This window comes from Lycorma delicatula, chromosome 12 (genome assembly GCF_047948215.1).
Source record: "Lycorma delicatula isolate Av1 chromosome 12, ASM4794821v1, whole genome shotgun sequence".
NCBI lineage: Eukaryota > Metazoa > Arthropoda > Insecta > Hemiptera > Fulgoridae > Lycorma > Lycorma delicatula.
Genome location: NC_134466.1, coordinates 54,667,995 through 54,684,393, shown reverse-complemented (window position 1 = coordinate 54,684,393; position 16,399 = coordinate 54,667,995). Strand labels below are relative to the sequence as shown.

Genomic DNA, 16,399 nt, shown 5'->3' with positions numbered 1-16,399 from the left:
GCAGTCGAACTTCATTTGTTCATTCAACTAGACCTCCCTGCTGACACACAGCTCATCAGCTGCCAGGTGGAACCAAAACAAATATTGATTTAAATTTACATGGTTGAAGAGCACTCGAGCTCCCGTTGCCCTTAAAAATGAACGAGAGGCATACCATCAGCCCAGATCCTGTATAAATCTATACATGGATCTTCCCTTAGTTGTGGCATGTCATTCTTGCTGCCATGCTTACATTGCAAGGCTGTAAATCCTCCTCCGCAGGCAAGAGATAGGCAACTGTTTGAAATTTAGAACCAGTGCATTGAGATCACCATTTCGCTCCGGTACAGGCCTGGCTCAAAATAACATCCCAAATACCTCGGCCTCCCTGCCTCTTCACAATTTCTAGATGGCAGCCTGAACTTTCACCACTAAATCGATTGGGAGAACCTTTCCCAATACAGTGGTAGCTTTGTAGGAAGTTGTTTTACAAACACCAGTGCATACAATTAAGGCTGTGGATTGGGGACTCCTTAAATTTTGAATAAGTGCTCGACTTTTTCCAACCTATATGCCCAAACGAACGCCACATAAGAGGTCATACTTTCGAAAACAGCTCAGTACACCATGTACAAATGACAGCCCGTAATCCTTTCGAGCAATCCTCCTAAGCTTGTGCATCATAGAGACAACATCTACTGCTACTTGCCTAATGTGGTTGCTAAACAGCAACTTCTCATCAAACAAAACACGTATGTACTTATAGCAACCCTAGTTTGGGCACCCTTTTTTTTTTTTTTTAATTTAACCTCCGGATCCACCGTTAGGCATTCTTCAGAGGATGAAGCTGAATGATTTGTAGCATGTGTGAAAATGCCATGTCTGATCGGGATTCGAACCCGGGACCTCCGGATGAAAGGCCGAGACGCACCCTGAGAACACTGAGTGTTCTCAGGGTCAAACATTAGTTTGGGCACCCTGAGAACATTCTAGTGTAGATTTGCAGAAGCATAGTCTTTATATAATTTTATATTGCTAATAAATCTTCTATTGCTAGGAAAGCATGAGAGGATGGACTTTATTTGAGCACTCAACATGCAAGTATCTTGTAGTAATGTGTATGAATGCTAACTGACTGTATACAATACCACTGATTATCATGAATGCCATTGGCTCAAAAAAATGATACGATTAAATGTGAGCAGGCACCAGAGAGGAGGATACTAGCACAGAGAAGTATAGAAAAATAATACCTTGAACATAATAAATTTATTTTTCAGGTATTTTCATTAAGATTGAGATAGTCACATAGGATATAAGAAAAGAAAATTTATTTTAAAAAGTATCAGAGTTTGAGACATGTGATTATGGACATTGGAAAGAAAGAATTTTCTTTAGACTCAACTAATGTTGCACTATCCATAGTGGTTTGGCTTTTTAAAAATTCTACATTTTTTTTACAGATTTAAGATAATAAATTCTTGTACTAAGTATGCCAAAAGGAAGAAGAAAATAATATGAGATTATTAAATATTACTTTTCATTCTAAAACAGTTAAATCTATCATTTTATATTTTAAAAATTAAATAATACATTGTCCTGTTTTGAAATGAAATATCTACTTATATATTTTTAAAATGTTTCACAGTACACCCACAAAAATAATAAATTCTATAAAAAATTATTCATTACACTGAAAGCAATCTTTTCAGTTATTTTTGTTTTTAATATATTTAACAAAACACATATGTGGATTGATATTACTCCATAATGAAAAAAATCAAGTACATGAGAAATAACTGAAAACATTCAAAGTTTAGTTTTTTGACAATTTAATTTTTTGTTCGATCTATATAAGGATATTGTGGCACATGCCACACACAAATCAGCTTGTTATGTCAATTAAGGTGTTATACTTAACTGTCATATGTAATTGTAGTTCCTAACACTTGGGCATATATTTATTACCTAGACTTAAAACAAACTACTTTTATAAGCCTGTTTATTTGTAACACGATCATCAATAGAACAAAGTAAGAGGCTGGAAAATAATACTGTAAAGAGTTTCTGAAAGTCTATTTCAAATATTTAAAAGGCGAAGAGTAAAAATTTTATTACGTTCCAAAAACGTTTTCTATATTTGGTTATTTTATCTAGATATTAAAATGCAAATAAAACAAATAAAGAGTGTTTTAAAACACACTCTACGATAATTATATAACTTAAAAATATTGTTACCTGAATAAAGATGTATTGAAGAAAATACAAAATAACAAAGCTGTGAAGAAAGAATTACAATAAATTATTACTTTATTACGATTCCCGCGTTGTTAGAAAAAAACTGCCATCTTCACTGGCGCTTTGAGAAATTGCATTAGACCGTAACTGTTTTTAACGGCATCACACTCTCTTGCGGCTGTAATAGTAAATAATATACTAACAGCAATTCTTTATTATCAACTAATTAATTATAATAAATACATTTATATAAGAAAACCACATAAATTGCTGTGACAGCTGCAGTTACAGGAAAGTATTCAGACATGGCTTTTCATAAAAGGTAAGAAAAGTAGTAAAAGTACAATTCTATAGAATTCTTACTTTTATTTTTATAAAAATTTTCTGGTCAAAGGCTTTTTCTTTAATCAAGAAATAAGCTAAAACTTTATTTATATGCTTAACCAGGAAATAAAATAGAAAAATATACGAGAAGTAAAGCAGTCAATAACTCTACTATAACTATGAAATAGAATCGAAGTAGCTTTATAAAAGGTTACAACAACGTAAACGTCGAAAGAACTTCTACGTAAACTTCGCACCTGTAAACAGTCTAAAAGTTCATTCCAATATGTTTATATTATATATACATAATATAAGAGCATAACAGTTTAATATAAATATTATACTGCAGTGCATATCATTTGCAAAACTTTATTATTATTGTTTGTGCTAGCAAGTACTTCTTCGACGTGAAGGTTGAATAACCTGTTTGTAACAGAAGAGTTTACCCGCGTAAAGTTGTCTGAAGTATAATTTTTGTTTGAGGTTACAATAAGTTTAGTCAAGGTGTATTTATCTAATTTATACGTGAAAAATAATTTTAAATTTTACACTGAATGTTAGATTTTTAAGGTAGGCTACATTAACGATTTTCAAAAGTGTGATAATTGAAACTATTTCGCCATCAACTATAATTTGCTATAAAAAAATGTAAACATGGGTGTGTAAATGTGTAAAATGTATCCACTCACCAGAATTTTATTCGTTAATTTTTTTTAAAATGCTTTAAGATTAAATGTTAAAAACTATTTTTCGGTCCTTATAATTATTTCGTAGTTGGATGGGTTTATGACATATGCATTAATTTACTTAAGTAACTATAATTTGGTTAATGAGTTACTTTCATCAAATTTAGTATGGTCTAAATTTCATACTGTTCATTTGTGATATCTTTGTCTTTATATGCATGAAATGTTCAAGTTATGGTAAATGCCTTTGTATTTGTGTATAATTTCTATAAATTTTTTTTCAGAAATTGATTTTTGTGGATGAATGTGTATCTAGTCTTTCCAATATACATTTTAGTGCAATCGTTGTGGTTTAATTCGTATACTCTTCTATTGCTATGTTTGTCATTTTTGTTTCGTTAGTTTTCTCTACAATCTATTGTATTTTTTTCATTTTAAAAGGGACAAAGTAACCCTCTTTCTTGAAAATGCAGTTTTGAATGATGAACAGGAGTCTTTTTCCTGATGAATCAGGAATTTTGACAGATGAATGTATCCATTTAGTTCTGTATTTTTTGTCGTTAGGATTTTTACTTAGGACTTTTCGAAGAAAAGTACAGTATTACATTCAGTAGCACGGTGGGATGGCAGAGGGAAATTGAATTTTCTTTTGTGTTTTGAATTATGAAGAGTATGAAAATACCATTCACTTAAAATGTATATCCTTATATATAGGGCAATGTACAAAATTTGTGGCTTAAAAATCTGTGGAACTTCTACACTAATATCATTGAAATTTAGTGACACTGTAGTAATGTATCTGAAGTTGTGCATGTGAAAGTTTGATGTGGATTGGTTGAGTCATTCCTGAGTTATGATCAATTTAAATTCAACAACAGACAAAAAAACCTCAGTTTGAGGTTTTTCTTTCTATTGCATGGTGGAACTGGAAAGTGAGAGTGAATTTTCTTTATGTTTAGAGGTGTGAGGATTATGAAAATACCATTCATGTATAAATTTTTTTCCAAAAATTCATATATATGTACACATTCATGTATAAATGTTTGTGGCCAGAAAATTTCCAAAACTACTGATTCAATTTTATTGAAATTTAGATATATTGTAGGAGTGTATATGAAGTTGTACATGCAAAACGTTTATGAAGATTGGTTGAGTTGTTCTTCAGTTAGGCTCAATTTAAGGTCGACAAAGACATTGTTGACTGTGTATTTTTCATACACACTTATGCAGTGAGTCCTAGTGATGAGTGAATTTAAACTTGATGCTTGTGTGTAGGACTTAATCGTTATTTGTAATTACTTCATCAAATTACAGTTATAATAATTTATTTTTCTTATAAATAGAAAAGATATTTTAATATTAATTAAATAAAAAATTATACCTCTTTAATTTATGTTTTGTATATTATTTCTTGTGCAAAATAGTTATACAAAATAAAATAACAAAATGATTTGTCTTCTTCCCCAGAACTGTATAAGAATTTTTTTATTTTATTCTGTATTTTATGTAGGTGAATAGATCTATGTCAGATGTTTCATTGTATTTGTTGGCTAATAAGGATGTGTGAATTATATCATTTTACATATTTGTGTTGAATGGGGTGGTCATAAATAAATTAATCAGTTGTAGTATGTTTTCTGTGCACCTTTAAAGCATGTTTACTAGCCTACATTTTGAGTATGGCAAATCAAGAAAATTTAGGTGATTTTTTTATGCTCATATCTCTAAAATTAAGACTAATGTTACTAAATATTAGTTTTTACCAACTAATGTTTATTTATTATAGAATGGATGAAAAGCAAACAGATCACTTGACGCCACCTGAGGAATTTCCATTTCCATTTGTACCATATTCAATCCAAAAAGATTTTATGAGGAATCTATATATTGCATTGGAAGAAGGAAAACTTGGAATATTTGAAAGCCCCACTGGAACAGTAAGTATGAACCATGTTTGTCATAATCATTTATTTTTTAATCAAACTGACTTAAAACTAAAAACAAAAAGGTCCAGTAATAATAAATTTATATTTTTCCCAGTTCTTCAGATTTTGACTTTAGAAGTCATAGAAAGAAGCCAAACTTTTCTTGTTCCATGCCTTCAATAAAATTTTAAAATGAAATGCAATAAAATTAAGTTGTAAAGAGTAATAAATTTTATTTAATTTTAAATAAAAATTATTAAAATGCTTTTACAAATGCAAAAATCAAACCGTATTTATTGCTGTGATAATAATATATTTTTAAGATACTTACGTATTAATGCCACTGCAGCTACAGCTTTATTTAAAAACAAAGTAGTCAGTCGGATTTCGGTGGAAAATGAACAGTCTCTGTATTAATTTTAATGAATATTTATTTATTTTATAAATATAATTTAACCAAACTTAACCTACGGTCGCTTCGCTCGCTAACCTTAACTAATTAACACTGTAATTTTTTGAGTATTTATTTAATAAATTCAGTAATTATTGCAATTGTTTATTATTTAAATAATCAAAACACTCCTGTTAATTAGTCTAGGTTAGCGAGCGTAGGTTAAGTTTGGTTAAATTATATTTATAAAATAAATAAATAAAAATAACCATTTATTAAAATTAATAAAGAGATTGTTCATTTTCAACCGAAATCCAATTGACTACTTTGTTTTTAAATAAAGCTGTAGCTGCGGTGGCGTTAATACGTAAGTACCTTTTTTAATAAAATAAATGAAAATCACAGTTTCAAAAATATGTTTTCAACTTTTTGAAACTTTGGGGACACATGCATCAGGGGTTTTTTTAATGGTTAAAAAATTCACTAAAATTAATTTTACATGAATTAAAATCAAAATTTAAAAAACATTTATCAATTGTTTAAAAATTTGGGAACTTTCCCATCAGGGGACGGGTATTAAGTTACTTGGCAGTTAGGAAATACTCTGTTGTTGAAAGATTTATTAATTACATTTGTAAGAGGGATAAAAATATAATCTATTACTTCTTTTAAAACATAATCAGAAATATCATCAATACCCACTAAATATTTACTGTTCTTATTTGAAATACAAGTCAACTTCCAGGGTATCAACAGGAAATAAAAATACTGATTTATCAACAGAACTATTCAAGGTGAATGGCTTTGAAATGGATCAATATTATTATTTTTTAAATACTGGAAAAAAAAAATTATTAAATCATCTGCTTCTTGAATAGGGGATGAGATAACGAAAGTGAAGTCCAGCCCTTTTGTATTTTTGGTGACTGTGATCTGACTTGTTTCATTTTCAAAAATGTGTTCACCCTGGCAGTCCAGTTTTTGAGACTATGAAAAAGCCACTTTTACCACTGTTGGAGGATCTCATTGTTAGAATCTGAAAATAGAATGTGTCTTATAAACCTATATTTTTTTTATTTAATGTGACTATGCTTTTTTCTTTTTACAGCAAAACACAATTTTGTATACAGCAGAAGTAGCGAGATTTCTTTTGTAATAGTAAAATTAAAATTAAATTTAATAAAGCCAAATTATTTTTTTTAACTTTGTTTTTTTTTTTGCTAGTGTAGTTAGATTTAAAGCTTGCTCATTCTTTTTTGTGTCTTACAAAAACATATATTTAAAAAAAACTTCTCCAAAATTAAAAACATTATTTTTAAATAGATTACTTTAAAAAAAAATCCCTTCCGGCATGCCGGAAAGGTGGAGGTAGATTTCACCAGTGCTAAGTTGGGGATAAAAAGGATTTCCACCTTGAAGAAGAAAAACTTAAAATTTACTCAATACGACAATGGTTACATGTGAAAAAAAGTTTCACATGTTTAATGTAAGCCCGTCTTCTTACAATTCCAACAAAATTTTGGTCATCCCTTGCTGTAAGGGTTGGTGATATAAAAAATTATTTCAGACAAAAGTTTTATGTAATGTTTAGAGGACTAACCACCACTTTAAACGGATTAGATACTATCTATTAAGGGAGGTAGGATGTTTTTTGTCTTCAAAACCCCATTTTTTTCCACCTCCTGGGCCAATGGTTGGTGATATCAAAAAGCATTACTGAAATATATTTTAGGTTCTTATCCAAAGAATAGTAAGAACTTTAATTGAATTCGATATTTTACTTAATAAAAAAGTTATAGCGATATTCTGTTGTTTTTTTTGTTTTTTTTCATCCCTTGCCGTAAGGGTTGGTCATATCAAAACTTGTTTCAGACAAAGGTTTTAGGTAATGTTTAGAGGACTAACTACCACTTTGAACCGATTTGATGCTGTGGCTATTAAGGGTGTAATGATTTTTTTGTCTTAGAAACCACATTATTTCTACCCACTGGGCCAATGGTTGGTTGTATCAAAAAACTTTACTTATATAAGTTTCAGACCTTTATACAAAGAATAGTAAGAACTTAATTGAATTCAATATTTTACTTAATAAGAAAGTTCTAGCGATAGTTTGTTTTTTTAGAAAAAGCTCCTACATTTCCATTCCCATGGTCCAATTTTGGCCGTTAACGAACACGACCAAGATTTTTGGACGAGTTATTTTTAAGAAATAATTTGAAAGAGATTGGCACAAAATTACCGAATTGGCCGAAAGAAAGTGAAATATATATAAACTTTTGAGCTGACAGTGGTTTTTGGGTTTCGGGGATATGAAACCTTAAGATATGTCTAAATTTTCCCAAAGTCGAATCATAGTACCCACTACAATAGGTAGCTTTCATATGCAATCTACCTAAAAGTATGTTTGGAAAAAATTGTTAGCAAATGGATTAACTAGATTAAATTTATATTTTCTAGGTTTACATGCATTATCGGCAGGAATAATCTCCCACTAATTATTGTCTATTGATTATTTTACATTCAAATCCTTTATATTTCCACTAACAAACACTTTGTACAATTACAACAAAACAATTTTTAGTCATACACATTAGTGAAAAAAAGTGTCTAGGTACTTCATGAGTTTAGAAACTTGTGTTAAAGTACCTTCAGAACAATTCAATGACCAGGTAGGTAGCAGCAGAATTTAGTTCCTGACCATCACATAATGTACTTCCCACATTCCTAAATTCAACTCAAACCATTTCAACAAGAAATCTTCATTATCAAATAGAAAAAGCCACACTTTTAGCTCCTGCAAGAATTTCTCCAAATTAGTTAAACTTGCAATGTATGCTCAACACACCATATGTAAAAAAACTTTTATAAGCCTCAAAATTTTCTTGTGACAGAACTACCACATTCCTTGATATTAATATCACCTTTTAACTACATGTGAATGTCGTTAAAAGGTGATATGAGCTTTTTTTATAAAAAAATGAAGTCTAATTGTAAAGTACTTGTTTAAAAATTAAAATGAATATTTTTATTTTACTTAGGGAAAATCACAGAGCTTAATTTGTGGATCTTTTCGATGGCTTTTGGATCATGAAGCAAGAGATAAAAGAGTGTTAGCTGAAAAAATTGCAAGTTTGTCAATCAGTAACAATGATTCTTCAGTCGACTGGATTACTTCTCAAGCAGAAGATCTTGAAAAACAACATTCTAAATATCAATTACAAACAAAATTAAACAAAATGTTAGAAAAAGAAGAAAGATTAAAACTGCTGAAGAAAAAGATAAAAGAAAAGGTAAATTTATTTATTTTTATTTTGCAATATTTTAATTCTACGTAGAATATTAGCTGTTCAGCAGACTGGTCTGTTTTCCTTAGATCATCCCTTCATAATAAGCCACTTTTGTTTAATTTTCAGGCATGTGAGACTTATTTTGTACTCATACAGTCTGTTCAAGAAATACATAGGCTGTTTGAATTGCTCAGGTCCAGTTGGTTTCAGTCAAATCCGCTTGGCGTCGCCATGTTCGTACAGATCAGCTGATTACAACATAGTTTTTTGATTGCAAATATCATTGGTTGCTTACGTACGTGGTTGTTTGTGAAGTGTTTTTTTTTTTCATATGGCGGATTTTAGATTGAGTGACTTGAACGAGCAAAGAGTTGCTGTGAAATTTTGTGTTAAATTCCGAAAATCTGCGAGTGAAACTTTTGATATGCTCAAGACGGCTTATGGCAATGTTGCTATGAACTGTGCGACATGTTTTAAGTGGTAAAGGCCAGAAATGTGGAAGAGTGGTGACTGGTTTTTTCATCACGATAACACTCCTGCCAATTCAGCCCTCAGAACTGGTGAATTTTTGGCCATATACTCGATCACTGTTCTTCCCCAACCACCCTATTCACCTGACCTCGCTCCTTGTGACTTCTTCTAGTTCCCCAAACTCAAAAGACCTTTGAAAGGAAGAAGATTTGAGATGTTTGAGGCAAATACGATGAAGGAACTGAAGAACATCACAAAAGAAGTATTCCAGGACTGTTTCCAAAAGTGGAAACACCGTTGGGATAAGTGTGTGCATTGGGGAGGAGAGTACTTTGAAGGGGATCCAGACAAGTAACTTCTAAATAAAGTAAATTTTGTTTTATGATGTTAGTCTACGTATTTTTTGAACAGACCTCGTACAAAAGGGAGTTTATTATAGAATTGGTTTGTTTATTTGTCAGTCTTTGCACAACAATTCGTTTTTAGCTTGACTAATTATGATCAATAAACTTTATGTACCGCATCATCTCAATCTTCTTTGGGTTCAAATTTGTAAATGAACCAGATTCCTTCAGAATTTGTGGTTTAAGTTTCTGAGACATTTTTATACTAACTCGTAATTTCCCTTTCAGATCATCTTTTTTATCTTCTTTGTCATATGGTAAATAATCCCCCATCCCATCTTTAATTATGCCATTCCTCAATATCCTGGCTTGTGCCTCACTTCTCCAACCCTTTTCTTACTGGTCCTTGGCTACTGCATCTTTCCTTCTTAACTTGGGGAACATCTTTTTTCTACAAGCTCAACATTTTATTTATAAACAAAGTTGTTAATATAATTTTTTGTTATTTATAATTTATACAAGGACATCTGCAATATGAACTTCCAGTTGGTTAAAAATACATCATCTCCCATAGTAACATGACACTTACAGTAACCACCAGTAATCTACAATCTCATCATTCCGTCTCCATCCATTCTGTTCAGCACTAGTAAAGTAATGGTCAATAAAACATGTAATCTGTAAGAGTTGTTCCAGTTGGCTGTAAGATATGTGGCACAAGATTTTTGTTTTAAACAGGACACATTGCTACTGGCATCATCAACAGTTTTTTGTTGTGTTTATGGTAATAATTTTATAAGTAATTGTGGTATGAGTGATTAGTGCTGGAAATTCAGAGAGGGTAGATGGGTTACACAGATGTGCATCATGACAAAAGGAAAGGTGTTGTCACACTGATGAAATTATTAAAAATATTGAACAAACTATGTGAGGGAATTATTTCATAAATCTCATAGAATTACCATGGCTTTAACATTTCTTGGGTACTAAAATCAAAAGGGAGATGAAATTTCCTTTGATGCCATGCTTTCACCGAGATGAAAAACTGGCTTCCTACTCCAGCAGCAGTACTCATTGTTTGATGAATATTTGTAAAATCTGGTGTCATAGCAAAAATTCCTGAATGCAGATTGTAGTTATGTAAGAATAGGTTACTTACATTTATATCAGTTGAACAAAAAAATAATATCGGGGTTTTAATTTGTTATAGTATTTCTTGGATAAGGTGTACAGTGTTGATTTAAGGCTAGAATCAAAGAGCAGAAAGGACAGTTTTAATTATCACATGGCCATAGATTGATTCCCTATGTTTCTGCATGACAGCACCACTAGTAAAAAGGGTTAAAGATGGCAACTCCTGAACAAAAAACTTGTATTTTTTTTTTTTTTGCTAAATGTAACTCTATACTTACACTTAAACTTGCTCCATAGAAAGTTAAATTGTCATCCTCCAAGTGACAATAACTTTCGTCATTGGCATAATCGGTTTAAAATGACCTTATGTCTACTTAAAAGGAAGAGTATGGACAGCTAAAAGTGTTGGATTTTCCTTGTTAGTCCTTAAACATTTGATAGGAAGACCGACCACAAATTAGCAATGCCAGAGATAGAAGAATGGATTATTGTAAAGAAACTCTTTCATATGTATCCATATCATTCCAGCTGTTTCAGACTTTAAAGCTTATTGATTACCTTGTGTGTGCCAATTTCACAATCAAAGACAGAGCTTGTTTGCAGTAATCTCCAAGATCACCTGATCTGATGTCATATGATTTTTTCTTTGGGGTTTTATGAAGGATTTTGTGTGAGCACCTTCGCTACCAAATTTTAGGCAAGGTTTAAGTAGCTGATTTATTGTTGTTGTTACTCTGGAAATGCTGATTAGAACATGGGACAAATTCTCCTATCAGTTGGATATTTGATTCATAATGAAAGGTGCTCACTTTGAACATTTGTAGGAAAAATTGTAAGAGATATTAAGTAGGTTTATAACCCTGATATGGTTATTTTTCTACACAGTGTGTATTAAAATTGTTTTCTCTTTCTTTTTTCTACCAGGTAATTAGAAATCAGATGTTAAAGTAGTTCTCATATATTATAAACTTCTCATCTTACAGAATAGCTACAATAATTATAACTTTAAGTTCCACCTCCAAAAACCCCAATAAAAATATTCATTAATCTGTTAAAAAATCAATCTTGAGGCAATTAATAGTTGGCAAAAATTGTATACTGGAAGTAACAGTATTTCTGCAGTTCTGTATAGAAGATAAGATTGTGTCTTTTTGAGGCATACTAATCATGTTGCTGTTAAACTTGTTATTGATGGTCTTGATTTCTGAGATCTATGATATGATAGACATCTCCCTTAGGAACTTTTAGAAAAGTGGGTTAGAATTCTTGGTCTTTTTGGTAACTGTCCTGCAGTGCTAGGTGCTGATGCTTCACCTTCTTTGGCATGAATTCACAGGTGTTGGAGTTGAATTAGTTGAGGTGGCTTTGTTGTACAGTATGGATTAGAGGTCTATAATATTTTCAGTGTATTACCAACATATGCCTGAATGCTAAATGAAAGAAGATTGTTTGGTGGAATGAATATTGATATTGGTATTTCTGGTAGGCTTGATGCTTCATCTGTTGATGATTGTTCTAGTGATCATCGATTAAGTATCTTAGTGAGTTGGAAGATGCTTATAGATGCAATGTCTGTGTTCATTAGGGCCGCTTCCTGCACAGGAAGTTGGACTGGCCTAAATATTCTTTGCTAGACTGCATAGGACTGAAGTCTGGATGACATTCAATTGAAAGAGCTGACAGAAAGAGTTTCTCTGGCTTTCATCGATGCCACTGAGAATTCAAATCCTCATAGCTCAGGTTGAGAGAGAAGAGAGAATCATCCTTTGGTGGACTAGAGAATTGTCTTTGTTGAAACAGTCTGTGAACTGTCTCAAGAAAGCTGCTCAGCAGGAGAGTGATCTTGAATGGCGAGTGGTTTTATTAGATGACTATCGAAGGAAGAAGTAGGTCTGAATATTTTCATTGGACAGGACATCAAAAAGGGATTCTTGGCATTCTTTTATTAGCAAGGAAATAATCCTTGGGATGTTGTGTACAAAATCGTTAGGCATAAGTGTAAGAAAAAAAAACTATTTTTTTGTAGTTCTCGGCCCAACAGAATGTTGTCTCTAATAAAGCTGATATTTTAAAAATTTTATTGAATGATTAATTGCTGAATGATGTGACTGATGATACCTCATATCATCTGCTAGTCCAAGAGAAAGTTGCTGCTTTTTGCTCTGATGTTTTATCTGTAGAAATTACAGAGGCAGAGGTACATCAGGTAATTTGCAGTTCTGGTAGGAATAAAGCCTCCGGTTTCAGTGAAATCAAGGTGAAGCTTCTTGTCCTTTCTGTCAGAATTTGTGTTCGTGCTTTAACTAGAATATTTAATAGGATGCTTTTTGTTGGCTATTTCCCTGTTTGTTGGAAAAAAGGTGTTCTTAAATTGTTTAATGGTGGTGATAAGGACCCCCACCATGAGCTTCTCTTATAGGCCTTTAACACTCCTGATAGTTTTTGAAAAGGTTTTTATCTTTGTATTAATGATAGGTTGAATTCTAAAAAACTGTTTATGGAAGATCAGTGTGGTTTATGCCCATGCAGGAACACAGAAGAAGCTGTTCTTAAGATCATGAACATTGTTTCATCTGGTGAGTCTGAGTGTGTCTTACATATTTTTTTGGCCGTATCAGAAGTTTTTAATATGTGGTGACCCTTTGCACTGTGTTTCAGTTGCAGAAGTGTGATTGTATGCAGAATGAGCTGATTGTGTTATGTAGTTATTTCAGCAATCACAACATCATTCTATGAGATAGCATTTCAGAAGTAGGAAAGATGCTAATCTAAAGGTTGTCCGCAAGGTAGTTTTTTTAGGACCTCTGTTCTGGATTATCAAATTTTATTCTTTGATGCAGTTGAGGTTAGTTAGTAGATGCTACATCATCGTTTATGCAGATGTTGGACTTTGGCTGATAAAGGAGATTCAAGGTGATTGGAAGAAGCCATACAAAAATGATAGTAAGTTTTGTAAATATACTGATAGAAATCTCTGCCAAAGTATCTGCATCAGTGACAGAAGCCAAACTGATGACTGTTATCTGATGTCAGGTTAAGAGACCAACAGCCCTGATGGGTGTTACCAGAGGGTAACACCCATCAGGGCTGTGAATGGAGGGGTTGGTGTGGCGACCGGGATTGTCACAGGGCAGGTGTTTTCCTCTACAGGGGTCAGGATGTTACACTTCAGTTTCCTGTTTTAGATAACTAATATTGTTTAATTGGGTTCAGTTACTATTTTCAGCATGTTACAATTCTGTGTGTGTCTTAAAAGAGTGTTAAAGTGTTTCTGTGGTATTGATATCTTTTATCAACTTTTTTTATAGAACTTGCGTGAGAGAAAAATCAATAAACCAAAGGATAAAAGTGAGGAATCTGTCTCTGAAAGTAATGAACAAATAATTGATGATTTATTAGAAAACAGTGAAATTGATGAAATAATTAATGAAGATAAAGAGACAGATGAAGAAGAATCAGATAAAAATCAAGAAGTAAAGGTTTGTATTTTCTTTTCATTATTTTCCATGTATTTTTTTTTTTTTTATGTACATGATTGATAAATATTTTATCAAAATGTATTCTATCAACTGCATTGGAGAATGAATGTATCCTTGTACACTGTTTTTTTTTTCTCCTACATATATATCATGTTTGATTGAGAAAATCATATAATGGTTTGGAAGTTTCTAAATGTAAAAAACCTCTCCCATTAATTCTTTTCTGAAGCAAGGTACAAGGTCTGTTCTGAACAAAAATTTTGCCAACAAAGATATTTAATGATGTTCGGCTGGTAGCATTGTTTCGCATAACCTTTGTAACCACATATATTTTTTTTTGTTCTTGGATTGTTATCATGCTTAGTTTTCATGTTATTGTTATTTGAATGCGACGTGTTTAGGTGTTAGTAATGATCTTTGTAATGTGCGATTTTCAGGAGCAACAATACAATGTAAAATTTTGTATGTAACTGTGGAAAACTTTCACTGAAACATTTCAGCTTCTAAGTAAGTTTACAGAGATGATGCTCTGGGTCATGTGCAATGTTACGAATGGTTTTAACGATTTAAAAGTAGTTGTCAGTCAATCAAAGATGACACTTGACCAGGAAGGCCATAGACTCCAACTGATAACACCCACATTCAGAAAATCAACAATCTGATCGTGCAAATCACCGATTGACTGTCAGAGAAATGCACAAGTGGTTAGCATCTCAATCGGCTCATGCTGTGACATTTTGAAGGAAAAATTGAACATGCATTGAGTTGCAGCAAAGTTTTACATGTTTGATGACCAAATAGCAGAAAGAAAATCGAATGGTTGTTTGTCGGCAACTTCTTGAACAAGCTGATGACAATGAAAAAAAATCATGAAAAAAGGATCACAATAGGAGACGAAAGCTGGGTTTATGACTACGACATTAAGACAAAAGTTCAATCGTCACAGTGGACTGTTAAAGGATCTTCATGTACTTAGAAAGCACATTAGTCTTGATCCAGTATCAAAGTGATGCTCTCTGTTTTTTTTTCAGTTTTAATAGAATTGGGCATTTTGTACTCTTGCCTCAAGGTGAAACCGTGAACAGTGAACCATGCGTACTGTCAAGACAATTTACAATGGTTACTTGAAAAAATCCACAACTGCTTTATGAGTTCATCAATTTTGTACCAAAGATCAGATGACTGTCCTCCCTCAGCTTCTCTACTTGCCAGACTTTTTTTTTTTTTTGTAGAGGTGGGGAATCCATTTTACAGACACCAAAGCAGTGTTGGGGTCGCTTACAGGTCCCTCTAGGTTTTAGGAAGAGCGTATGTATACCTGCGCAGTACCGACTAAACCTCCACCCCTGGTATAGCTAGCTAATAATGCGTTCCATCAGGTAGGACACAATCATACTACAAGTACAGATCTTAAGTTGAAAACACAATACAGATTCTTACATGTGATCATTAAATAAGCAGTACAAAACACAATACAAACTATACATGATACATGTACAAATACAGCTAACCATATTCAATAAACAATGTAAGATTTTTTCCCCTTCCTCCTTTTTTTTACATAATATCTAAAACTAAACATTATATACGTACTAGAAGATAAAAACGAAAATACAAAGTATCAGAGTATGTCACACCAGAAGCGCAACTCACAGAAGCTGTACACAGCTGTTACTCATTTCACAGATACAGTACATACCTAAAATATCAAGCCACCCAGGCTGCCATCCAACACCTGTGCGAAGTGCTCGCAGCTTCATCGTGCCAAGGCGACTCCCATGTGCCCGGGGGGCCCCCTTCGCACTCGGCTGACGGCCTGTCTGCCCACGTGTCCTCCGACGCCTAGTTCTTATGCGGCTCTCCTCCCAGGTAATTAGGTCCTGCAGGACTGTCCTGGTATAGTCAGCGACAGCCTTCCAGTTCGTCTCTGAGTGCAATAATACATCTTCCACTTCTTCTGGTGTGAACATATCCTCTTTATGTAAAACATCTAATAGATCTTTTCACTCATGATCGTATCTTGTGCACTTAAAAAACACATGGTAGGGGTTTGCTCCTGGTGGCAGAAAGGGCATTCATCGGAATGGTCCAGGCAGTACCTGAACAGGTAGGACATAAACCCTCCATGGCCCGTCAGAAAC

At 32.7% G+C, this 16,399-nt stretch overlaps 1 protein-coding gene across 1 annotated transcript in view; it reads left to right on the top strand.

The window, feature by feature from the left end:
• Positions 1-3,024: 3,024 nt before the first annotated feature.
• The window catches only part of LOC142333096 (ATP-dependent DNA helicase DDX11), an 82,196-nt gene continuing 68,821 nt past the window's right edge, over positions 3,025-16,399 (top strand). Inside the window, exons 1-4 of the mRNA XM_075379952.1 lie at positions 3,025-3,111; positions 5,014-5,164; positions 8,582-8,833; positions 14,088-14,258. Of these exons, the coding sequence (XP_075236067.1) occupies positions 5,015-5,164; positions 8,582-8,833; positions 14,088-14,258 (573 nt within the window). The 5' untranslated portion in view covers positions 3,025-3,111; position 5,014. The remainder of the gene's footprint in view (positions 3,112-5,013; positions 5,165-8,581; positions 8,834-14,087; positions 14,259-16,399) is intronic.